This window comes from Corylus avellana, chromosome ca1 (genome assembly GCF_901000735.1).
Source record: "Corylus avellana chromosome ca1, CavTom2PMs-1.0".
Taxonomy (NCBI): Eukaryota; Viridiplantae; Streptophyta; class Magnoliopsida; order Fagales; family Betulaceae; genus Corylus; species Corylus avellana.
The window spans coordinates 38,659,419-38,684,174 of record NC_081541.1 but is presented as its reverse complement, the minus strand read 5'-3'; the positions used below and the strand labels follow the sequence as shown (position 1 = coordinate 38,684,174).

Sequence of the window (24,756 nt, the reverse complement as noted above, 5' to 3'; positions counted from 1 at the left end):
TAAAAAAAATAAAATAAAACTTTATTTGATGAAACTTTTTCCTATACCTCTGGAACTAGGAAAAATGTAGAAAAATAGATTAAATTACACATGAGAATTTTTTAACACGTTTTAATTTATATAGATTAAAACTAAAATTATATATGGTTCTTATGATTTTTTTAAACAACTTTTTTAACGTATAATAAAAAATACGATGAAAATATGTTTTAAATTTTGAAATTAAATTATAATGAATAATGCTGCCGGCGCAATGCGCAGGTTATGAGCTAGTAACTCATAAACAAGCTCAAGCCTATTCCAAACATAAATGAATCAAACTTGAACTAAGCCCAATCTCAATTTATGCATGAAACAAAATTAAATTAAAAAAAATAATAATAATAACTGTCAATATTCAACTCTATTCACCTCGATTGCAACCTTATAGTAAACTATAAGGGGTTATCTCTTCATTTAATAGTTTTGCTCTCTTTTATGCCCATAAAAGGAAGAAAAGAAGAGAAAAAAGATAAGCTCAAAAAGCTGTGTAGAGATTTATGCAAGAAACGTTACATAATTCCAACTATAGGTGTCTTGATGCACAAATTTATATATAATCTTCAGAGTGGGGAATATTAATTCTAATCTTCAAGCTCAATGATCTTCACCACAGAAGCATCACCAACTTTCTGGCAGACAACTACACGATCATGTGATTTTATAAGACCAGAGGCCTTGCCATGATCCAAAGCAACCTTTAGAATCGACTCATTCGTTGCATTTCTAGTCTCGGCCTGCAAAACGAGCATGTTTCAATTCATCTAATCAGGTTGCGAGGCAAAAGCCCTAGGAAAGGGACATATCAGTCATTTTACAACAGAAAAATTCAAGTCAAATTTTAGTATATGTGAAACTTTGCCTTCAGTTCACAACCAAAAATGTTTGTACACCTAAAGTTGTAATAACAATAGCAGTTAATTAATGTCGGATCGTAAGTTGCCATTCCACCTTGGGGCGGAACCACCCCGAGCCTTGGGGGGTCCCAGGCCCTCCCAAAATTTTAAAATGTCACAAAAATTTAAAAATTTCTTCTAGATTTTAGGTATGCTTATGAAATGAACCCCCAAAAAATTTTATTTTTTTAGTTTTGTCCCCCCTCTCATAAAATTCTAGTTTCGCTCCTGATTCCACCTAAAACCAATTGGTGCTAAGGGAGACAAACTCAAATCTTTTATGGACCTTGACATCGCGCCCAGCGGCGTGTTTTTGGAGCGGCCACAGGAAGTGGTATTGTGTCCCAACATTTAAGATTGAATGCATATTAAATATGAATCAAAAGAAAAGAAAAAAGGTGAAGAATATGGGCAATGATAGAATACAGGAGTTAAAAAATTTTAGTTCAGCAAAACACTGTCTCGTTGTAAAATGAGTTCCATAAAGTGGCTTCATCAGATCATTGAAATTCCATTTGCAAAACTTCTTTGATTTTGTACTTTTGAGAGAGAGAGAGAGAGAGAGAGAGAGGAAAAGCTAGATCCCATCTTCGCTTAAGAAGTATCTCAAGTAACAAGGAGCTGTTTGCCGAAGTATCTCAAGTATCTCAAGTTGCAGAAGAACAAGGAGCTGTTTGCCGACGTTGTAGCGGAACCCTCCGAGAAGGGGGCAGGGAACTATTCGGAGGTGGTTATAGATGCGGCGAATTTCGCCCCCAGTGTGGGTTTGTCTAATGGTGAAGGAGGTGATGAGAAGAGTCTTCTGAATCTCTTCTCGAATATTGAAGGGGAGCGGGAGCCCTTTACCTCTAAGGCAAAAGGGAAGCGAGAAATCAAGAATTTAGAATGCTCCATCAACTATGAAGTTAGAGAGAGACTTTCTCCGAAGCGGTACTATCGTCGTCGGGGTTGTGTTGGAACCAAAAATGCATTCTCCTTTCCTCCAGAGGTGCATTAGGGTTCTAGTTTTTTTAGGGCTGGTGGTGGGTTCTGTGGGCTACAGTGTTTGGGTTCTTTGGGTTCTTGCTTTGGTTTTTTCGCTTGGTGGTGGTTATAGTTGGGATGGGTTTCTTTGGGATCTGTTTTTTGGGGTTTTTTGGGCTACCTATGTATACTTCTTTTGTGTACTTAGAGGCGCTTTGCGCTTTTTTTGGTATATACAATTTACTTATCAAAAAAAAAAAAAGTATCTCAAGTAACAAATGTAGCTCTTACCGGATGTCGAGGATCTGCAAGCATAGGAAAGAGGCCTCTAACAATTAGTGATTGCCTCGCCTGCCACAAAATCATGAAAAAGAACAGATATCAATGATTAGAGTCAGTTTCTGTCAGACGATGCAATGCTTAAGGCAAGAACTACTGTAGACAGAATGAAATAATAACATATTCAAATAGAAATATATAACAAAGCAGAACATATAGGACACCAAAAAAAAAAAAAGAGGAACATATTTCTTTGATAAAACATAAGTTCCAGGACAGTTAGGGGTAATTGAATATTCATGCATGCAATTCAAAAAATTCAAACGGTTCATGCACAATAGAATATGCCACAAATTGCTCTTCAGATATCACTTATGAATCCTGTCAAACTTCAACACTACTGGACAAGAAAGAAAGAAAAAATGAGTATCCAAAATAACACCATACTATAACAACTTGCACATGCTAAACAGAGTAGAAGGAAATCTTGCAAGAATCCCTTGAAGACCAAAAGCAATAACCCAGTTACTTATTTGCTTATCACTTACAGTGAAACAACACAAAACACAAGACGGGGCGTTCTTGGTGGGGTTACTAATTGCAGTAGCAATATGACACAAAACTCACCTTAATTGTATGGGCCCACTGAAGCAAAAAAATGTTCTTGTCCCCACTGCCCCCAAAATGGATGGAGAGAAATGAAACAGCGGGCGGAGATTTATGAAAAAAAGAAATTTAGTTGTTGAACAAAAGTGTAGAGCCTGATCTCCTCATATAATAACCATTTTATCTTTTGGCATGAACATTGGACATGAGAAAAACTAGCAACTACGAGTAACTGCTCGTTTCTCCAATTCTATAAAATCAAGTTCAACCTCATTCACAACAAAGCAGTATACTAATAAAAAACAATGAAATTTCTCAATAAGAATTACTTCCCAACAAGTCGGGGAACATTACTATGCCTGGAAAGAAGAAAATGGAGGGTGACCTTGAGAAATCAAGACCCAGCACGTGCTGTATAACTTAGCAATAACAGGGGGAGGAAAAGAACATTACTATGGCTTATTCTAATATCCACAAAACACATGGAAAAATAAAGTTGCTGCAACAGAATCCCTAAATAAATCGAAGTCAATAATATACCTCAAAAGCACCAGTAAAAGTCCAGCGGAGTTGATTTGTTTTAAGCTGGGGGATTACAACAGATAAGACAGGCATTGTCGGCCTGTACTTTGCAATTAACCTGCATTAAAAGAAAACAATATAAAAGGTTCAATTACTAGACATGTAAGAGTATGGAAGTTGCAGCAAAATTATATATAACAATGTTGATCATCAAAACCTAACCTCTAAGAAAGAGCGAAAGTATATATAAAACCTAACATCCAAAGATACAGAACTCATATGCAAATGCAATTTTTTCTATTTCTTTTTTCATACAAGTAAAACAACTTTACTAGACAAAGGAGAAAACTCCAAAATACAAGGAGTGTAGTAAAACTACTCTTAAAGAATTACAATAAAAATTCATAAAATCTAGTAAATTAAGTGAAGTAATAAGATGGACACTACCTAAACAGCCATCCAGCCATACAACAATCTCAAAAATAAAGACTTGATAACATGTCTTGCATGTTCTACACCATAAAAAATCCTGCTATTCCTGTGTTTCCAAACTTTCCAATTACACACAAACAACATTCCAAACTTTTATACTTTTATTGATGACCAAATTTTCCCCATCAAGCACCATGGGGTGTCGATGAACCGGCCAAAGGTACCACCTTCCAATTGGGAGTTCCTGGCGCGAGTCCCCACAGAAAAGAAAAGAAAAAAAAACTCGCAACTTTCCTGATGCCTGAGGGTGACGGACAGCTCCAGGTATCCGACGTTTATCTATGCATTAACAGGGTACCTCATCTAATTTGTGGGCCGTGTGTACAAGGTTTGCCTCAATATGTAAGCCGTCGAATCACATTATTTAGCATTTCCCATAAGATGCCAAAAAGGGAAAAGCAAATGACAATATCCCCCTTGTTACCAAACAGTGAAGGAAAAGATGAATAGCTAATTCCCCACCATTTTACAAAACCATATTATGATCAATATATTCCTCCTAAGATTGCCTACCATTCAAATCCTATTAACGCCCACTGCCCAAAAGAAAAAGTAACCTTCCAAGGCACATTTGCCCCATATACTCTTCAAGGAAACTCACACCAATAGACCCTGTTAAAGCATCATAAAACGATCAAACCTTAAATTTTCCAGATCGTGTTAATTTTTTAATACATATCTAATAGAGTATATCGACCTGAACTTTGAGAGTTGATTTGTATTTTGTTACTATGTATTATTCTTTGTACTTATGTACTAACATTAGTACAGTATTTAACATATGTAAAAACAATAGTCTAACCCTAGTAGGGGTTGTGCCACATCAAAGACATCTCCTTTCATGGTATTAGAGCCACTACCAATGGATATTTTGAATCTCTCTTTCTCTCTATCAGCTCCCTTGGATATCAACATGAACTCACCACTCACATTCTCAATGGTCTTCAAAATGACTTGGCCGTTGCTCCAACTGGTTCACAAATTATGGAGAAAGCCCTAGTCAGAATCAACCGGGGCCAAGGTAGTCAATGTGGGCAACGCCTAGATGGAGAGATAGCTGTGGTGGCTGGCAAAATTCACGAGATAGGCAAAATCAGAGTCAAAGTAATGGATGTCTAATGGTCAAAATTTTCATTTCTCCAACACCCCTACTCAGCAGACACAGGGTCCTTATCTTTTAAGGCAAGCTTTCGCTCTCTACTGACCATAATAACAGTCATGCGGTCGGTCAAATTGGTTGAATGCAGGACATGCTGCAACTAATAGTCAAGTTCGGTGTACTCATGATTTTCACCCCATGATTGCACAGTCAAGATATGGGACTTGTCAACCTAAAGCGATTCTCTAGCAAACATGTTCTCCCTTGTGCTGACACAGCTTAGTTACATTCTGCAATTTCTGAACAAGCAACCTTTAAGCAGATAATCAATGATTCTTGTTGGCGTCAAGCTATGGAAGACATGCATGATGCTCATACTCAGAAAAAACTGTATGTTCCTTAACACCTTCCTATGGATGTTGTTGGGTATGGTGGTTTAAAGTCAAAGAGAGTTCATAATGTATCATTGAGCACTTTAAGGCTTGCCTTTGGCATTCCCTTAGCAGGCACGACTTGATTTTGATCAGACATTCAGCTTGTGGTTAATGCTACTGCAATTCGTAAGAGTGCTATCTCTTACAACTGGCCTATCCAACTACCCAAAGCGAAGAATACCTTTTTTCTTGGGCATCCTTCAGAGAAGGTTTATGTGTCACAACCCCTTGGTTTTATTGATCCTTCTTAACACACTGATGTGTGCAAGCTACATAGAGCTATTTATGGACTTTACCAAGCTCCATGACCATGGATTCGTCACTTCTTTCTTCAGGTTTTAACGTGCTGATCCCTCCATGATTGTCCCTCATCGTAGTGAAGACATTGTATTTCCCTTACTATAAGTTGATGATATTATCTTGACAGGTTCATCTGACACTTCATCTGTTGTTCATAATTTCTCTACTCAATTTGCAATAAAGGACCTGGGGGTAATTTGCATTTCTTTGGTGGTTTTGAAGCTAATCAGTCTTGCTCTACACTTATTCTTACTCAGACTATGTCTGTGTTCTCTATTCTTCGTTGGATAATATGCTCGGCTGTAAGAAGCCTTACCCGATACCAATCCCTGGTCGTATGCTGTCTACACTTGATGGTCAACTATTGCATGAGCCTCCTCACCAACTTCTTGGTGTGCTTTGGCATCCAACTTTCACATCTAAACTAGTCACATCTGTGTTACTAACCCAAAAGGATTAGTCGCAATACAATTGGAGTTACTTAGAAAGCTCAATCTCACATTATAAGAAACCAATGAGACTTGACACCTATGTAATATCCCACCCAATATGAGACTTAATTTCAAGAGTGTCACAATCTCCCTCACTCAAATCCCTGTCATCCATGTTAGGGCCCATGTCATGCTGCAGAGTCCTAGGCTCCTAGCGCTATAGGATGTTACGTGATTGACTCTGATACCATTTTTCACGACTTAGGGAAAGCGTTAACCACATCTGCACTATTTACTCAAAATGACTAGTCAAAATTACAATTCGAGCTCATTGAAATAACTTATAAAGCTCAATTTCACCTAGTAAGAAATCAATTTGGAACTTAGCACCCATACAACACTTTTAAATCCACCTACCTAATGTAGGACTAATTTTTTAAGGTGTCACACAAATATTTTCTATGTTGTCAACAAGCTTTCCAATTTATGTAGTCTCCTCTTAGTATTCATTTTTGTACTGACAAATGTATTTCATGCTACCTTAAGGGTAACTCAAAACATGGTTTATGTTTTTGGACTGAGGAATGCTACACGCAATCCAAGTGCACACGAGTACAACAGTCCGACCCTATTTTGAGTTGTGCAACCGTCAGACACATTCAATTCTTTCAATTTTATCTCCATATGTATTTGCATTTGAAAGTACACTTATATTTGACAATAAAAACATGAAAAGGATGGGGTTGAGGGGGCAGGGAGAGAGAGAGAAAAGGACCTTGCAGCTCTTCCAGATGATGTGAAGCAAATGATTATAGAGGCCTTTACCTTGATGGCTGCACGTACCTAAAATTTAAGGGGGGGTAATTATGAGTATATTTGGTAATGATTTAGAGAAGTTTTTTTTTGTGTTTTAATTTGAAATATTTTTTGATGTGATATAAACTTAAGAAGTGTTTTTGGTGGGGTCCACATTTAAAAAAATTAAGCACCCATTTTCTCAAAATATTCTTATAAGATGGTGTGAAAAGTCTTCTAAAAAAAAGTTTTCCAAAAAGTGTGTTGTGTTTTTGTTTGTTGAAAAGTGTTTTTTGGTTTTTTTTTTTTAAAAAAAAAAGTGTTTTGTGTTCTGGTTTTTTAAGTGTTTTGTGCTTTGTGTTTTGGAAAGCGAAATATTCGTTAAATATTTTGAGAAAAGTGTGTTTTTGGTTTTGAAAAGAGAAAAAGACTTTTTGAAACCAAACATAGCCTATATTTTCAAAAGAGACTCAACTTATCTTTGATTAACAAAAATAAAGAAAAAACTCTTGTTGGCCAGTAATCTACATCATGGTAACAAGTAGGATAGATTTAACCCAGAAACATAACAAGAAAGTACCGCAGAGGAAGTGATAGATTCCAAGTGGGTCATTGGTTCTCCAACATATTTGACAGTCTTCTTGAAATACAGATCTTGATTGAAAACCTTCTCTGCCTGCAGACAACATTTTAATTAAATACTCAATCCAAAGTGGACCAAAAAACAGGGTCAATTGCAGAAGCAAGAATTTCTTGTGATGATCCAGACCATGGTGTGTACATCATAACAAGACTTTCTCAAATCGTGACTTGTAAGGAGCCATTGACGGCAAACAAGATTACAAAGAAGCTGATTAGGCTACAGAGTGTAGATTTTGAATTGAACTACCCCTGATGCCTGTACAATGTCATGAGTTAAGCTGGGAAAACTTTATCTTAGAATTATAGACATGCTTCAGCTTAATACCTTTCTCCTTCCAACAATAACAAAGAAGAGAGAGAGAGAGAGAGAGAGAGAGAGTGATGCAGGAGGAAGTCAGAGAGAGAGAGATTAAATATTGAAGAGTACTACTTCAACTCCAGTAAATGGAGTTACACAATCAAAATAGGGTCGCAAGGCATTGACTTACCCAACAAAGAGGGAAAGAAAAGAGGAAAGAGGACAGAAAGAGAATGGCAGGGGGTTAAGAAATGGACTATTGAGAAACAATGGCAAGACTTACCTCTGCACATATCTTTCCAACAATGGAAATGCTCTCAACTGGGTACAATCCCCGAAGGGTCTCTGCACCTAGAAGAATCGCATCACTCCCTAACAAAAAAAGAGGTCAACAACTATAAGATTCCAGACTGGTGAACATCCATACCTGTAGTGACAGTGGTGCTCAAGAAAATGCAATAGGTGCAACAAGACAATGCTAGAGCAATATAGTCTTTCATATCAACAGACAGAATAGACATCCAGAACAACAGTGAATACAATGGCTATCCACCAAAAGTAATAATAGCATAATTCTGTCTGAATTCTGAAAGTTACCATCCAATACTGCATTGGCAACATCTGTTGCTTCGGCCCGAGTAGGTCTCAAGTTGTCAGTCATACTGTCCACAACACGAGTAACCACAGCAGGCTTTCCAGCCATGTTGCACTTGTAAACAGCAGCCTTTTGAAATAAAAACACCTGCAAAATCCACAGATGAACATTACCAGCAAGTCATAACAGGTTCACCAATGGTACACAAACATACACCCACCAGTAAAAAGAGACTCGCGATAATGCCTATTCTTATTAATAAAAGTATCTTCCTTAATTGGATTGGCATCAGATAAAAAACAACCTTTTGATGTCAGTTCCTTCAATATCCAAGTCCATCTCAAAATGGAATGTAGTATATGCATGTTAACTAGCACATAGATGCATGCAGCCATGCAGTGCTGACGTGACAATCAAACAGTCCGCCCATGGTAATTAGCTTATACAAGTGTGGAATTCTTCATGAACAAGTAGATACACAGATCAGTGTTATGTGCATGCGATAATTGAAAATGATGGAGTAGGATATTGCAAGAGTAGAAGTTCTAAGACCTCAACATTTTCAAAATCCTAAAACCGATTCCTCCTATCTTAGTCTGCAGTATAAATCTGGACTTCCAAAAATGCCTCCAGTTTATCTATCTGAAACCCCCCTATATAAATAATAAGTAAAGCGTAGTAGTTGGATTATCATTGCCCCTCTTTTCCCTGTGACGATAAGTGTTAGGTCATATCTAGTGCCATCATTTTTTTCCTGTTCAACTAAGATCGTGCCATCACTTTTTTTTAACAGGTAATTACAACTCGCACACCATACAGGATCAAACCCATAACCTCACCATCCATCCATTTTTTAGGGGGGGATAAGATGCCATTTGGTCTAAAGACCATTTGACTAGCAACATAATATTTATTCCATGCTCAGGTTTCAAAACTACCTTCTCTGGTGGGAGATCTAACCCCAAATTTCCACGAGAGAGAATGACGCCGTCTGCTTCCATTAAGATCTCATCAAAATGAATTAATCCCTGCAAGAATACATGAGAAATAAGAAATGCATACTCAAAAACATATTCAAGCACAACACCATTTATGTACAGCTCCTATCCTACTACCATTCTTTCCCACCATAACATTGCCTAGACGCAGATGGTGGGTCCTACAACAATGTGGCGTTGTGCCTACCATTTGTGTCTACATTGTAAACGAAGTGATAAGCATATGGTTGCAGGAATAGAATTATTGTTTATGCACCTCACCTCTACGTTTTCGATCTTCGCAAAAATCTGAGTTTGGCGGAGGTCACCTAATTTAGAAAGAAACTCACGGGCCTACACAATGGCAAGAACAGTCACAGTTGAATGTGAGGAGGAATTAAAAAAAAAAAAAAACTAAATAAATTGCAGTAAACTATAGGGCCAAAAAAGATATTATAAATTTAAATCTATAAGCTAACCCATCATGAAGTCAGGAACTAATAAGAAATAAAAAGGATGAAGTTGGAAGCTAATATAAAAGAACAAGGATGACTAAGATGGGCACAGGGGAAGCAAACAAAATAATATAACTGAATTAAGAAAAACAAGCGAAACAAGATTTCCCAGGAAGAACAGTCCTTACATGGCGAATGTCTTCTGCATGTCGTGTATATGACAATGAGAGGAAGTCTATACTGTTTTGAGCACCCCATGTGCTTATAACCTGATATTAATCAACAAACTGTCATGAAATAATTTAATATGAAAGCTAAGAACGTATAAAATATCATGTTCATGACATAAAGATAAGAACTCAGTGTTACCAACTCCAATTAGTTGACAAGGACCCATAGACCAAATTTTATTGGGATTAAGCCTGAGCTGAGTTGAGTTGAGTCAGAACGTATAAAATCTCCTAGAGCAGAAATTTCACAAATTTTATTCATATAGATGGTCCTGAAACCAATTTTACAGACATCATTCTATTAAAGTGCAGGTTCATCCTGATCTATCAATGAATGATTAGAAGTTTTCAGTTAATCATAATCTTTCAAAACAATGCCAATAAAGTAGGGCCCAGTGTCACTATCAAAGGAATTAGGAGGAACATATGCCTGACATAATAAAATTTGAAAGGTTTTTATGGCTGCCTGAAGGAATGACAATCAAGCAATGTAACCCAAGAGTTCATATATCTGTTAAAACATCCAATCTAAAGGCTTAAATTAGTAGGCAGAGAGGCTCAACAAGCACTGGGCTCAAACCCAAACAGTGTTGAATCATTGTTTAAGAATGTCTGAACATTGGATTTTAACTCTATGTTCCCCTTGGAAATATATCTGACAAAATACAACCCTACCTTTCCAACATTAATGGTTGATATGAATTAGGTAAACACATAACAGTCATAGCTGATTTTCTGTGTTAAGAGTGTCTGGACCAAAGAGAACAACTTACCTCCTTATCTTTATCAGTGAGTGTAGGTAGATCGATACGGATTTGGGAGACATGCAAAGTATACAATGTCCCAGACAAAGTAGCAGAATTCTTTATCAAACAGACCACATCATCACCGTTGACCTCAGTGACCTGCATTGTGAAAGCAAAACTTCAAATATTACTGGTAACCATATAACACCAAATTTGTGAATTTTCTTGAAATTTTGGCACCCATTTTATTTTTCAGAGTAAAGTTTACTTGAGTGGCTAGTATAAAAGACGAGAAAACTTGAGAATGGCAATCACGTACCAATCTAGTTACTTTTTTTTTTGATAAGTGTACCAATCTAGTTACTTCTGTCTCATTTTTAAACACGTGATCAAGACAGATAATGTCTGACTATGCCAGTGGATAATTTGATATGCCTAATTTTATAAGTTAAATATCATATTCAATAAGCATGAACCTGATAACTGAACTCATTTTTTCACTGTTGCCTTACCTCCAGCCACACAGAAGTAGTTTCACTTCCTGTAAATAGGTATTGACCAATAAATATAGTGTCCCCCTTCTTCACTGCCTGCAAATACCAAATCAGTAATACTAACAAACATCTAGCTGCAAAAAACCATGTGGTAGAATAAATAAATAAATAACTAGTATATCATTCTACATATCTTCATCATAAATGTACGAGTAAACAAGATAGAACAGGAAATAACAGTTAGTGGACAAGAAAACTCTTTGAAAGAAAATACAGTCCCCTGAAGGGGAGTTCCTGCCAACTCTCACAGCAACATAGGATATAGCAGAGGGAAAAAAGTATTCTAACTGTGTAGACAAGCAAAAACATCTGATATAGCTCAAAAACCCTAAAGAATGACATGAGCAGCGTTCCAAAACAAAACTTTTTGTCAATTTAAAGATTTCGCAATTAAATGCTTGAGATTGACTATTATTAATTCCAATTTCTGCTAATAATGCAGTAGAAGACAAGTCTTCACTAAGTGAGGCATAGTGTAAGTAATTTAAGCCAATTTGATAGTCCAAGACAATCCGTGATTCCTTTCAAAACCTCAATACATGATAATGAAAACCTACAGTAACTGATGGCCAGAAATCATGTACAGTCCTAATCAAGTTTGACAAACATAAATAACATTAAGTAAACCACAACTGAATTGTGAAGAAGAGTCCCATCATATGCCAAATTTCTATTGGACAAATACATAATATAGTTTTCTTCATTTTGTTCGATTAAAAACTTCTGAACATTCTTTGGTTCATACATTTTCATTTACTTACCAAATAAATAAGCATCCGAACAAGTACCTAACAGAACATATGCCACTGATATCCAACTTAAACTCAAACGCCAGTAGTTAACTCCATGGACTGTTAAGGAAACCAAAAATCCAGCCAAGTGAGGATATGCTGGTCAGTTTTTTTGTATAGAGTTGGGAAGAATTACGATAGTTACTTCATAATCTTTCTAAAAGAAACATATAGATGCAGCAGAATTTTATGAATAGAAAGATGGTATTCAGAAGGGAAAACAGCTAGTAATGCGTGAACCAAAATATATATCTTACAGAAATAGCCCAACCATTGTCAAAGTGGTAAGTTTTTATAAAGCCAAAAACTAATATAGATCATGAAAAAAGAAAACCAAAAAAATAAAAATGCTAACCTTTGATAACCCACTAAAGTTTATGGGTAATAGATTTGAAGTAGCTTCTTTTTCTTGATCAGGTGTCAGGACAACCAATGTATCTGCTTGAAGGGAAATGGGGTGCTCAGTTTTATTGACAACTTGCAACTCTGGACCCACAGTATCAAGCATTACCTGAAATAGAAGAATACAAAATTAAGTTCACATTATCCCATTTGGCAAAGCATAGAATTCAAGAAGAATATTACAGTAGCAAATCATTTCAGAGAAATCTAATTACCGGCTAGATTTGACCTCAAACAGTTAAATTAGCATCAGTGAAAATACTAATGTCAATACATAATATGAAAGTATTGTAAATACAAAAAATTCGGCCTTACCGCACAGAGCTTCCCGGTACTCTTAACTGCTGCCTTTAAGTTTTCCAATGTCTCTTGGTGAAATTCAGTATCACCCCATGAAAAATCGAACCTTGCCACTAACATTACGTGAAAAAATAATTGAGAAAAAAAAAAAAAAAAAAAAGTTAAATTTAACCCTGAAAACAATGTTTATCTGAAACTATAAAAGGGACAAGAAACTATAACACTCAATTTTCAGACAAGGCAACAGATGGGGCAATACCGGACATTCCCGCTTTCAGGCAATCGGAAATTATCTCAACTGATCGGGATTTCGGACCGAGTGTTCCGACAATCCTCGTCATCGCTGGAAAGACAGTCTGCAGACAGGATATCAGAAACAATGAATAATAGAACATTCAAACTCTTATTTCGATCACAACCAAACCCCACCAGAAACAAAAACAAAAAATCTGCAAACATCAAAAGCTCCAAAACCAAAAACATTTATGTTTGGTTTTCACATGGGATTTAAAAAAGAAAAACAAGAAAGAAAGATCAAGCTTATCATATGCTGCAAAAACGAAGTCACCGTTTCCGAATAGTTGGAACTTTAAGGACAACTGGGTATCAGTATCTCACTATAACATACAAGAAATGGCCAATACTGAAACAAATCACTATTTTCCTAACATTCTAATAAGTAAACAACGATATAAAATCCTGAAAATGGTAGAAATTTTTTCTCTGTTTCTTTCATTTCTGTGAACATTAATTTAACCATAATCACAGTACACAAACAAAACAAAACAAAAAACACAAACTGGAATTATTACTACTACTAGCAAGTACTCACAGGCTTTGAGGGCTCGAGGATCGAGGCCATCCGTATGGGCTCCTCAAGGAGCAAATGATTCGCATTCATTTTCTGGTGATCAGAGGATGAAACCAAAGAGAAAGAAAAAAAAAAACACACAGTATGGGTCAAATTCTTTGATGGGTTCAGCTTCTTTTCTGTATATAATGCACCGTTTTCTCGTCCAAGGTGCTGAGCTTTATAGCAAGCGAATATGATCCAGAGTCTTGGACCCGAAGACTATGCGCAGGGAATAATTGCTGTAACACGCAGAAATATCCTTAATCACGCTTATTTTTTTAAAATAAACTTCTCTTATAATTAAAGTTACGAATTAATAATTTAATTTATATATTTAAATATTTTATTTTGACGGTGTGAATTCAATTTCTATTGAAATAGGAGAAGCAACCCCATCATGTTAAATATATTTAATTAAAATAAGATCGAATTAAGTATCCATGTGACTTGATTCCGTGATTCTCGTACTTTTTAGTCTTTTTATGTTGATTTTTTTTCTTTTTTTTTAAGTAGGTGGATTTCAAGCACACGGGTTTGTCAGTCTGTGGTTTCAATCTCCTGTGCAGAGATCTCAGGAAAGCAAATGGGTTTTTTGATTAATGACACATGGCATGATGGAAATAGGGCAAATTCCGATTGGATCTCAACCAATTTCCTAAAGGTGGGCTGTTAATAACGAATTCAGCTTACATGCTATTATTAAAATAGCAGCATGTATGTTGTAGTTTAATCAACGATTAAAATTGAATCTTAAAGTTGACTTGCTTTTACAAACTTTTAATAAGAGAAAAAATGAAAAGAGATTTTAAGAAATTCAATCTTCACCGTTGATTAATCTACAGTATACATATTGTTATTTTAATAACAGCATATAAGTCGAATCTGTTAATAACCGTCTGCTAACCACTAACCACCCCAACTTTAAAAAAAAAAAAACACAGTTATAGCCGGCGGTTATATGTTTACTAACTGCTAACCGCCAAATGGGTTTAATTAATGACACATGGCATAATGGAAATAGGGCAAATTCCGATTGGATCTCAACCAATTTCTGATTCAAATTAATGAGATGAAAATGCGGGCGATGAATAATCGTTTGCTAACCACTAACCGCCCCAACTTTGAAAAAAACAATTATAACGGGCAATTATATATTTACTAACTGCTAATTGCGGGCTAACCCCTAACCACCAAGTGGATGCCAAACTTTTCACCCCTATCATTTAGGTAGTACTTGTTAACAAATTTATATGAAATTTACTTATTTAAATAAATTTTAAGATGCTAAGCTATTCGGACATTTGAATCTCATTAAGATTCTAACAATCTGAGTAGTAAAACTTGTTGGGATCACTTATCCCACAAATTCATGCATTGTGAATGTCAAATTTATATGATTAAAATTTTTTTTGGAAATTTTATTTTAAAAGGCTAGTTCTATTTGTTAATGTTTTTCAGATGGTATTTTTTTTGTTGTTGAAAAAAAAAAAAAAAAAAGTTATAATGTGACATTAAAAAAATAGTTTTAAGTTCTTTTGTGTTTTTAGTTGTTCGTTAATATTTTTGTTTTTAGAAGAGAAAACAATAGTAAGAAAGAAAAAAATAAAATAAAAATAAATCAAACAAAGCCTTATAAGATCCTGGGTATGTTATAGTAATAAGGTATTAAATAAACTATACAAAAGTCTCATGGTATTATGAGAATGCATATGATTGATAGTTGTAGAATTCGATTATAATTCAATGGTACTTCCCTTTTAATATTAGAAATTTTCAACTTAAATTTAAAATGACTTGGAGTATCAAAAATTCTCACATCATTTTCAGAGAAAATAACTGTCTGAATTCATACTTATGACCTTGCTAATAATGAATATATATATATAAAGGAGAATACTCATGAACTACCTAATAATGAATATAAAGCGCAAGTATAGGAAAACCAGTGGGTAACCACTAGTTCCCTCAAGTTTCAATTGGTCTCATATAATTTTTCTTTTATATATATATATATATATACAAATTCTTCAGAAAACAATTTGTTACATCAAAGTGCTTCTTTGTTTTTTTACTTTTTTTTTTTTTAAGTTTTATTTCACCAAATCTAAAATTATAGTTTTGCCAGAGAATCAAGATTTCTCTACTAGAACCAAGTTGTGCAATTTTTTATTTTTTTAAAAAAATTCACTTAATACCTCTGAACTTGCATCGCTTTTACAATTTCCCGTAATTTCATCCTTTAAGGTGACGGTTTGGGGTTAAATTAGATGGTCAAATGGTGAAATGACTATTATATCCTTGTAAACTTTATGAAATTACAAAATTACCCTTACATTACAATTAATTTTTTTTAAAAAAAAAATACTAGAATATTTTGAGATTTTTTCACTATTAACAGAGAAATTGTAAATTTTTTAAAGTTTAATACATTAAATTAAGAATTTTTAAACTTTAAAAATGATAAAAAAAAAATTCTCAAAACTGGTTTGAAAGAAATTTTCTTCAACCTAATCTAATAAGTGTCAATTGTCATTTTTCAGATGTTTTCTTTAATATTTTGTATCCCTTTAAAAATGAAATTACAAAAGCAATGAAAGTTTATAAGTGAGTTTTTTTTTTTTTTCCACCAGCCATAAAGTAGAGAGGAGAGAGAATTGACAAAAATTTTCACAAAAGCAATTGAAGAAAATATTTTTCAACCCATTTAAAATAATGTAAAGTATTTATAAATATTTAAAATATACATTAAATTTTTAACATCATTAATAACAATTTATTAACTTAAACTAAATTTAATGTGTATTTTAAATATTTATAGACATTTAGTACTATTTTAAATAAATTAAAAACCATTTTTTTAAGACTCATTTAGTGAAAATTTTAACCCCAAAAAAATTAACTAAGTTGGGACAACTTGATGCCACTAGGACTGGATAGCTACGGATAAAATCTTCCTGTTGGCGCAATTCTAAGTCCATCAGAGATTGACACATCGTATCGCATGCGTCAAATCAAATAAATGTCTAGAAAAATAAAAGAATATTTTATTTTATTATAAAAATATATTTTTTTAGTGGATAATGATGAGATATATGAGGTTTTTTTATTAGCCTATAAGAATGTCCATTTCCTCCTCTCAAATTTACAGAATAAAATAAACAAATACATAAAATATTATTCTTTTTTATGACGAGATATAAGCCTATGGTAGTATGAGGTTTTTTTTTTTTTGGATAAGTGTATTTCTACGTCCTACACATATCAAATAATTATTATCAAATTAAATCTGAAATAATTTTTGTTGGGCATGTGGACCCTATAACTTGGTCCATTAACAAATTGTCTCGAGAATAGTTGTATAGTACCACATTGAATCCTCTCATTTGGCATGTTAATAATTGTCACATATAGCCTGTGGGATCTAAGGAATATAGCAGCAAGAGAGTCTCTAGTGAGAGCGTGACACATAACCGACGGTTACGGCAAATCTGCTATAAAATGTGGCATACATCAGGTAAAGAGGGAACTTTCGTCTCATTCTCTATAACGTTATCTTTGCTTTCTTAAAATTATTACATTTTGAGTTATATTAACTTAAACATCGGATCTCTCTCATCACTTGGCTACGACAAGCTTTTTTGCTAAGCTCTTTTCTCCTTTCAAGTAATTCCAATTGTCACATTGGCATGCGGTCAACTGTTCTAATAATTTTGATAAAATTATTACTTAAATAAAGTGGGACTTGTTTTATCATATGAACTTCTCCAATAACATTAAATAAAATAGTAATATTAGAAAATAATAACTTTTATAGGTACTTTGCACAAATTGTGATATCTAATAAGAGAATGACACGTCCGCTTACAAGATCAAAACTAAAAAAGACGAAAATATTAGGGGTGAAAAGGCGATTACGGTTAGCGGTTATTAGCTAAAATCGGTAACCGTAACCGCATCCACTAACTACCTAGGCGGTTAATCGGCTAGTAACTCTAAGAACCTTTTTTAAAAAAAAAAAAAAAAAAAAATCCAAAACGATGTTGTTTTTATGGTAATACGATAATATCATACTACATACGACATTGTTTTTATATTTTTATACATTTGTATATATATTTAAAATTTTAAACACAAAAATGACATCATTTCATATATATATATATATATATATATAGAGGAGCAGTTAGCAATTAGTAGTTAGTGCGATTAGTGGTTAGCCTTTTCACCCCTAGAAAATGCAATATTATTTGCTCTTCTCCCAATTCTGTTGTTCTCTTCATCCCCACTCCCCAATTCAAGAGAACAAATAATCATGTGTTTTCATCTTTTTTCACTTTTGAAGTTCTAAATGGATGTATCATTCTCTTATTGGATGGCACAAAGCACCTAGTTTGCGCATAGCTCTATATAAGTTTTTTTTTTTTTTTTTTTTGGTATTATGTCCGTATATAAGTTATTTGTATGTTAAAACTATATTTTTATCCTACAATATTGATGTGTCAATTCCAACCAACTCTTGCATCAATCCTTTTAAAAATAAAAATAAAAATCAATGGCCGGTTAGAATTGCCATTTCAACATCGTAAGATAGTTATAAGATAAATCCGTAAGATAAAAATGTTGTATATAACATTATTCTAAATAAAATTGTAACAATATAAGGAAAAGCACTAGCCACATCTACGCTACCACCCAAAAATAACTAGTCAATTTGTAACTCCTTTCATGACTATCTTATAAAGTACCCACTCTATGTTGGTTACTCATCTCTTCCCAATATGAGATTGTAGTGTTATAAACTCACCCTCTTAAATTATTGACTTTCTTGTCAAGACCATGTTATGCAGTGCTATAGTACCACATGACCTAGCGTTACTAAGAAATGTTACACTTCCCAAAAACTTTTTCCAAAATTTGCTCCCAAAATGATGTGTCACAATCTTATATAATATATTATTTTGGAAAATATGTCACTAGAAAATTTTTGGGAAGTGTAGGCATTCATCGGCGTTACTAGGTGGCTTTGATACCATTTGTAACTAACTAGGGAAAATCATTACTCACATCTGTGCTATCACTTAAAAATGATTAGTTAATTTGGAGCTTCCATAATATTCATTATAAAGCCCAATTTCATCTAGTAACTAGGCAATGTGGAACTTAGCACTCATGATTATCTCTTATAAACCACCCGCTCTATGTGAGTTACTCATTTTTTCCCAATATAAGACTACGGTGTTACAAAAATATTATTCATGTTTGTTACAACTTGATGATGTGATATAAAAATTAGTCATTTGATCAATACTAGTACAAAATAAAAATGAATGACTAATTTTCATTGTCAAGTAATTTATATTGTACAATTTATTAAATAACATTATTATTATTATTATTATTATTTGGGATAAATGCAAAATTGGTCCTTGTAGTTTGCCTAAATTACAAATTACTTTATGTGATATAACAAATAATTTATAAGTCCATGTAGTTAGCCTAAATTACAAATCACTCTTTGTGGTATAAAAAATAATTTATAGGTCATCGAGGTAGGCCAAAATAAACAATTTACTCCTTAAAATTAAATTTCATACTCTAAAGACAAATGCCAGTTTAATAAAAAGAGTAACCTAATTTTCTCAAACTTTATTTGAAGGAAAACTTTGTCACAATTTATTAACTTGAATGTTATTTATTTTTATTTTTTTCAATGGTTAGAAGATGTGACCGTTAAATTATCGCAAAATGCTTCTAAATTGTGGTGAGGAAGATGAAAATGAGAGAGGGTTACGCACATAGTACAATTTTGAGGATATAAGAGATTATGTTAATTTACTGAAGTAGTATGACTTGTAGTGATAGCTGATGTGTTATCTTAGCTGGATGTGAAAAATCCTAGTTATCATTTTTTAAAGTCAGAAATTAATAATAACATGTGTCGCGTTTTATTGGGTATGACATGACAAAGTAACGGATTCTGTTAAATTATTATTTTGGGAGTAAGCTGTTATTTTGGCCTACCATGATAACCTATAAATTATTTTTTATACCGCATAGAGTTATTTGTAATTTATATCAACTATAGTGAATTATAAATTATTTTTTTATATCACGGTGAGTTATTTGTAATTTAGGCCAATCACATGGACCAATTTTGCATTTACCCGTTGTTATTATTATTATTATATAGTCTCAGTGCCGAGGTTGTGTTTGGCAATGGAATGGAAAAATGGAGTGAAGCGGTACTGTAGTAAATTTGATTGATATGAAAGAAAAAAATAAGAATGTTTTGTATAAAAAAGTGAAATAATTTATTTTGTAGTGATTTTTTTATTTGAATAGTAATAAAAAATAATTGATATGATGTAAAAAGTAAGAATGTTAGAGTTTATTTTAAAAAATGTTTTTTTAATTTTTGAGTTGGGTCTAGGCCGGCCCTTTGCCAAACACAGCAGATAAGTGATGAGCGGGCTTTTCATAGTGAGTGCTATGAGTCTAAGACCTTCCAGAGGCGGCTTCGTACCTTCAGGAAAACCCAAAGCTCCCCTCATTGTTTTGCTCTGTTTCCTCCGCCGCTTTCAAAACAAGTCCACATTCTGAGGAAAACCCATTTTCCGTCGCAAGAAAATGGCTGATAACACTGAAATCGAGAGCAGTAAAGAAGACCCCAAAACACCCAGAAACCTGTTCTCTCTGTTCCCCAAATTCAAGCTTGAATTCCCATTTCTGAAGCCAGGACCGAAGGCAGAGGTTGGTGTCAAAGAGGAAGTGAAGAGAGAAATAGTGGTTGGTGGGAATGAAGGCGAAGAAGGTATGGTTGAGAAGCCCGACGTGGTGAAGTTTGCGGAGAGGAAAGCGTTTGCTCCACCCCCTTTGGTTGTTGAGGCCGAAGAGTCTTCTGCCAAGACTTCTAATCCTGTTATTCTCTGGCAGGTATATATCTGGAATTCCATTTTTTTGTTCGTGTTCTGTGAATTGTGTTTTTGTGGCTAGGAGAGTTTGAATGTAATGGCTTGGATTGGAATATGTGTTGTTTGGTCATTGGGTGGTGGTATTTTGATTGGTCGAGTACGGGTGTGATAGAATTGGGGTTAAAAAATGTTGTATGTTAATTGTTGAGAATACTCTTTGCCATTTGAAAGGGGACTTTTCTTGATTTTGTTTTCATGTTTTCTTGTTTTTGTTTGGTTGTGAAAATTTTTGTACAGGAATTTATTCCCATAAATCATATATGTGTGTAGTCAATAAGCTTGTTTCCGTAGGACTTTTGGATATTTGGATTTGAGGACCGAACTTTGATTGGGATAGGCGATTATAACGGCCAATACTGATTTTCTGGAAGTTTACCTTTGTTTGATGTTCACCTTTATTCGCAAGAGGAGGAGCGTAATGGTGAAGATGTCCATGGATTCTTCGGTAAAACAAATGTAGAAGTGGGGGACAGAGGGATAGGGAAAGATTTGGAAAAAGAAGTTTTGCTCACTGATTTGATTATGTGGGGATGAAAAGTTGCTAAAGTTAAAAGCATAGCCAAATCAATCAAAGGTACTAGAGACTTTTGATGATTGAGGGAGAGTGGGAGTAAGTACTGTTAGTAATTGATTTTAGGACGCCTTCCTACTGATCATATTTGTTACTTATCAAAAAAAGTAAATGATTGTTTTGTGAAGGGTATGGAAAACATAAACTAGTGCAGGGTTTTCATAATGGAGGGAGAGGAATAGTGAGCACTGTTAGTTGATTATTCTGTTGTAAAAGAGGATATGATGATTTTGAACGTCAGCTTGTGGATCATTTTGATCACTGAGATCACTGAGGATTGCACGTGTTTTCATCTTTCAGGTGAAGGTTGGAAGGTGTATCGTTGTAGGTAGATTATGCTAGGGTATGATTGACTAGATTGACTAGATTGCTAGATTGTTAATCTATGCCCGGTTCCGGAGGTATACTGGTGTACATGATGGGTTTGTTATCCCTTCGCTGAAGAGGAGTTGTCTTTGACTCTGGATTCATGATCTGATGGCTTTTTTTTTTTTTTTTTTTTTTTTTCTTTCCAAATGGAATACATTCAATTGGAGTTGGATTTAAAAAACAATGCAGTTATTGCAGCATAACATGTTGCCGGAGTTGTGAGTTTGCTAAGAGTTCTTGGAGCGAAGTTATGATTAGCTGGTTTTGAGGTGTTCCAGTATGTCTTTGCTACAATGGTCAAATTTCTTGTTTGATGGTCACTTTTAATGCTTTGGTGATGTCCAGAGGAGAGATGGCTCAAACAGATTATAAATATGCCCACCTTTCCTTGTTCTGAGTAAAGATGCATATTTCATTTCTGAACTGTACGTATGACATTTCAGGAATATGAAGGAAATATATGGAGTCATTCTAGGTGTAATATAACAGCTTTATAGCTGATACTTTTAACGTGTAGTAGCCACAGTAGGAGACATCTAGAGTTGCGATAAGTATTTTGCCCTTCTCTCTCTTACATCTCACACACACACATGAATGTAGTAGCCACAGTAGGAGATGTCTAGAGTTGCGATAAGTATTTTGCCCTCTCTCTCTCTCTCTCTCACACACACACACACATGAAAGCACACACGCATGCATATGGACCCCCCCCAACACACACACACACACACACCCCGCCCCACACAAAAAATCTTTTAGCTATAGTTCCATAATTGTATTGTCTAAATTTTCCTTAACATGAAGGTTAAAGGTGATGTATGTGATCGTAATCTGGCCATCTTAGAGAAGGTCCTTTCATTATGATATTTCTCTTGCTTTTCTGATGGGTTTACAACAGTTTGGAAAAATTAATTGTGCTTGTTGCTATGCCCTTAGTGACTTTGTTAGTAATGCCATTCTAACCTTATAAACCTTCAATGTTTCTGATGGCACTTTATTATTATTATTTTTTGATAAGTAATAAGGAGTTTTATTGAAAAAGAAAAAAGAGAAGAAAGAACTGTACAAGAAAGAACCCAAAGCACACCCGCAAAAAGAACCCCGCAAACCCACCCAAGAACCCTAAAAAGCACCCAAAAAAAACCCTACAAACCCATTAAGATCACTATATCACTGTGATCTTGCCCCTCCTTGTCTGGGATGGCACTTTATTATTATTCTCCCTCGTACCCTTTTTGCATATTTCTCTTGAGGTGCTATGCTAGTTTTTTTAACCCCCTGGTGTTCTTGGCCTTAGCTTGAAGTACGATGATACTCCATGCTGTTTAATTTCTTTCTTTCTTTCTTTCTTTTTTGCTCTTAAGGCCCTCTGCCAAATTCTTTTCTTTTCCCGAATTTTTTATTTTTTTTATTTATTTTAAATTTATTTATTTATTAATAAGGGCCTTAACATCTTAACTCTGTTTAGTTTAAAGTCACCACTTCCTTAAGTAGTTTCTTACGTCTTGCATTTGTTTAAGCCACGTTCCAATCCTTGCAATACCAAAGGATGATCCTAAAACATTGAAGTAAATAATTAAAATAAAATATGACAGTCTACTTGTTTGATCGTCACTAACATTAAGGGGAAATTAATGCAGACCCTTTTCGTGCTGCATTCTAATTTTGAGATGAAGCCCATGTAAATATAAACAAGTTTGTAAAATTTAACTACAACAAGATTTTTTTTTTTTTTTAAAAAAAAGAGCTGGGTTGGGTTGGGTGGGGGAACTCAGAACATCCAACAGTTTTACTTAGTCCTGTCTATAATCAGTGAAATCTTTAGTAATGGTGATAATGAATTTGGGTGATATTAATCTTCTTTTATTTTCTCTTTAATCACAGCTACCTGTCAGCTTTTCTTTGGTGGTTTCTTATGTTGGTTTCAATGCTTCAAAGGTGTCAGCTGATAGTTTTACCCTAGCTAGATCTAGCTGATTTTTGGGACTGCAGATAAATGACCTAGTTTGGGCATATTTCATATTTTAGCTGATTTTTGGCACTGCACATAAACGACATAGTTTTGGGATATTTCACTTATTGCACTTCGGATCAGTCTTTTAGCATGAACTCAGACAATAAACACAATAATGGTTGTAAACCTAATTTTCCATTCAATTGCAGTTGTAATTCTGCTCGCCGGCCTCCTCCTCGTCCTCTGTTTTTAATATTCCTCTGTTATTCTGTCTACTTTCAGGTTTATGCTCTTGGAGGGTTCCTTGTATTGAGGTGGATGTGGGCAAGGTGGCAAGAGAGGACCAAGAAGGGACCTTCTGACAATGAGAATGATGAACCTTCAGATGTTGAATAGGTTTATCATTTTCTTATGTTAATCCTCAGGGCGTGGAAAATATTGGAAAAGTAATTCTAATATTTGGGTGTTTTTTTTTTTTGTTTTTTTTTTTTTCACTGCCTGAATGTACAAATTAATCAGGTTACTTAATTAGCAAGTAATTGTTTTTAACTCTTACAGGGTGTCACGTTTTGTATCTCCTGAAATCATAAACTTGTTATCTCCTTTTAATGTGTTTTCCAATCACACGGTTGTAAACAATATCCTCACCATGCCTGTACTGAGTAAAAGTAGAGTTATGCTTCATGGATGAGTTCAATTATAGATGATGCAGTATTGGTGAAGTGTTCAATTACTGTTATTAACTCTCAATCACTTCAATTCATGGTCGAGTTTGTAGTTGAGGGAGCGCCTGCGGTTTTCACCAACTTGGCCCCTCCTGTGCGGCTCTCGGCAGGTATGTGTTGGTCACGCTCAAGATAGTCACAATTAGTCTATCAGGTTTACCCTTTTAGGGAAAAAAAAAAAAAAAAAAAAAAGAAGCAATTTTATAGATGATGCAGTAGGGGCTACAGAGAAATTTATGGCTGCACAACTGATGCAAGTAGCCAGTTATTATATCTTGTCACAATAAATCGAGGCCTATAATAGCTTACAAAATTGTAATGAAGAAATTCGGGGTCTTTTTCATTATTAATTAGAAGTATAAGCACACGAGGTACTCTATGTGGAAAGATTTAAATACAAATTAATAATAATCAAGATAGAAATTATCCTATCCTATGATTCAGCTTGAATAAATTGTTTAGAATTT

General features: G+C 34.5%; 2 protein-coding genes across 2 annotated transcripts; one reads left to right on the top strand and one right to left on the bottom strand.

Moving 5' to 3' along the window:
* Positions 1-338: 338 nt before the first annotated feature.
* LOC132164024 (pyruvate kinase 1, cytosolic-like) lies at positions 339-13,939 on the bottom strand. Its single transcript, XM_059574434.1, has 16 exons — positions 13,679-13,939; positions 13,106-13,202; positions 12,862-12,959; positions 12,500-12,655; positions 11,312-11,389; positions 10,827-10,958; positions 10,012-10,092; positions 9,651-9,722; positions 9,330-9,419; positions 8,394-8,538; positions 8,080-8,168; positions 7,437-7,532; positions 6,837-6,904; positions 3,324-3,423; positions 2,190-2,249; positions 339-776 (listed from the first exon to the last, which is right to left on the bottom strand). Exons 1-16 carry the CDS (start codon positions 13,745-13,747, stop codon positions 624-626), a joined length of 1,584 nt encoding a protein of 527 aa, XP_059430417.1. The 5' UTR covers positions 13,748-13,939; the 3' UTR covers positions 339-623.
* A 6,240-nt stretch (positions 13,940-20,179) lies between these two features.
* Positions 20,180-24,248, top strand: LOC132163252 (uncharacterized). The gene is made up of 2 exons (XM_059573464.1): positions 20,180-20,632; positions 23,847-24,248. The coding sequence occupies exons 1-2, from the start codon at positions 20,327-20,329 to the stop codon at positions 23,958-23,960; spliced, it is 420 nt and encodes a 139-aa protein (XP_059429447.1). The 5' UTR covers positions 20,180-20,326; the 3' UTR covers positions 23,961-24,248.
* Positions 24,249-24,756: the final 508 nt, after the last annotated feature.

Coding starts and splice junctions, on each gene's coding strand:
- LOC132164024 (XM_059574434.1), bottom strand. CDS start 13,747: ATGAATGCGAATCATTTGCTCCTTGAGGAGCCCATACGGATGGCCTCG. Junction 12,656..12,861: donor GTACCGGGAAGCTCTGTGCG/GTAAGGCCGAAT, acceptor CTTCTATTTCAG/GTAATGCTTGATACTGTGGG. Junction 2,250..3,323: donor CTTTTACTGGTGCTTTTGAG/GTATATTATTGA, acceptor ATTTTGTGGCAG/GCGAGGCAATCACTAATTGT.
- LOC132163252 (XM_059573464.1), top strand. CDS start 20,327: ATGGCTGATAACACTGAAATCGAGAGCAGTAAAGAAGACCCCAAAACA. Junction 20,633..23,846: donor ATCCTGTTATTCTCTGGCAG/GTATATATCTGG, acceptor GTCTACTTTCAG/GTTTATGCTCTTGGAGGGTT.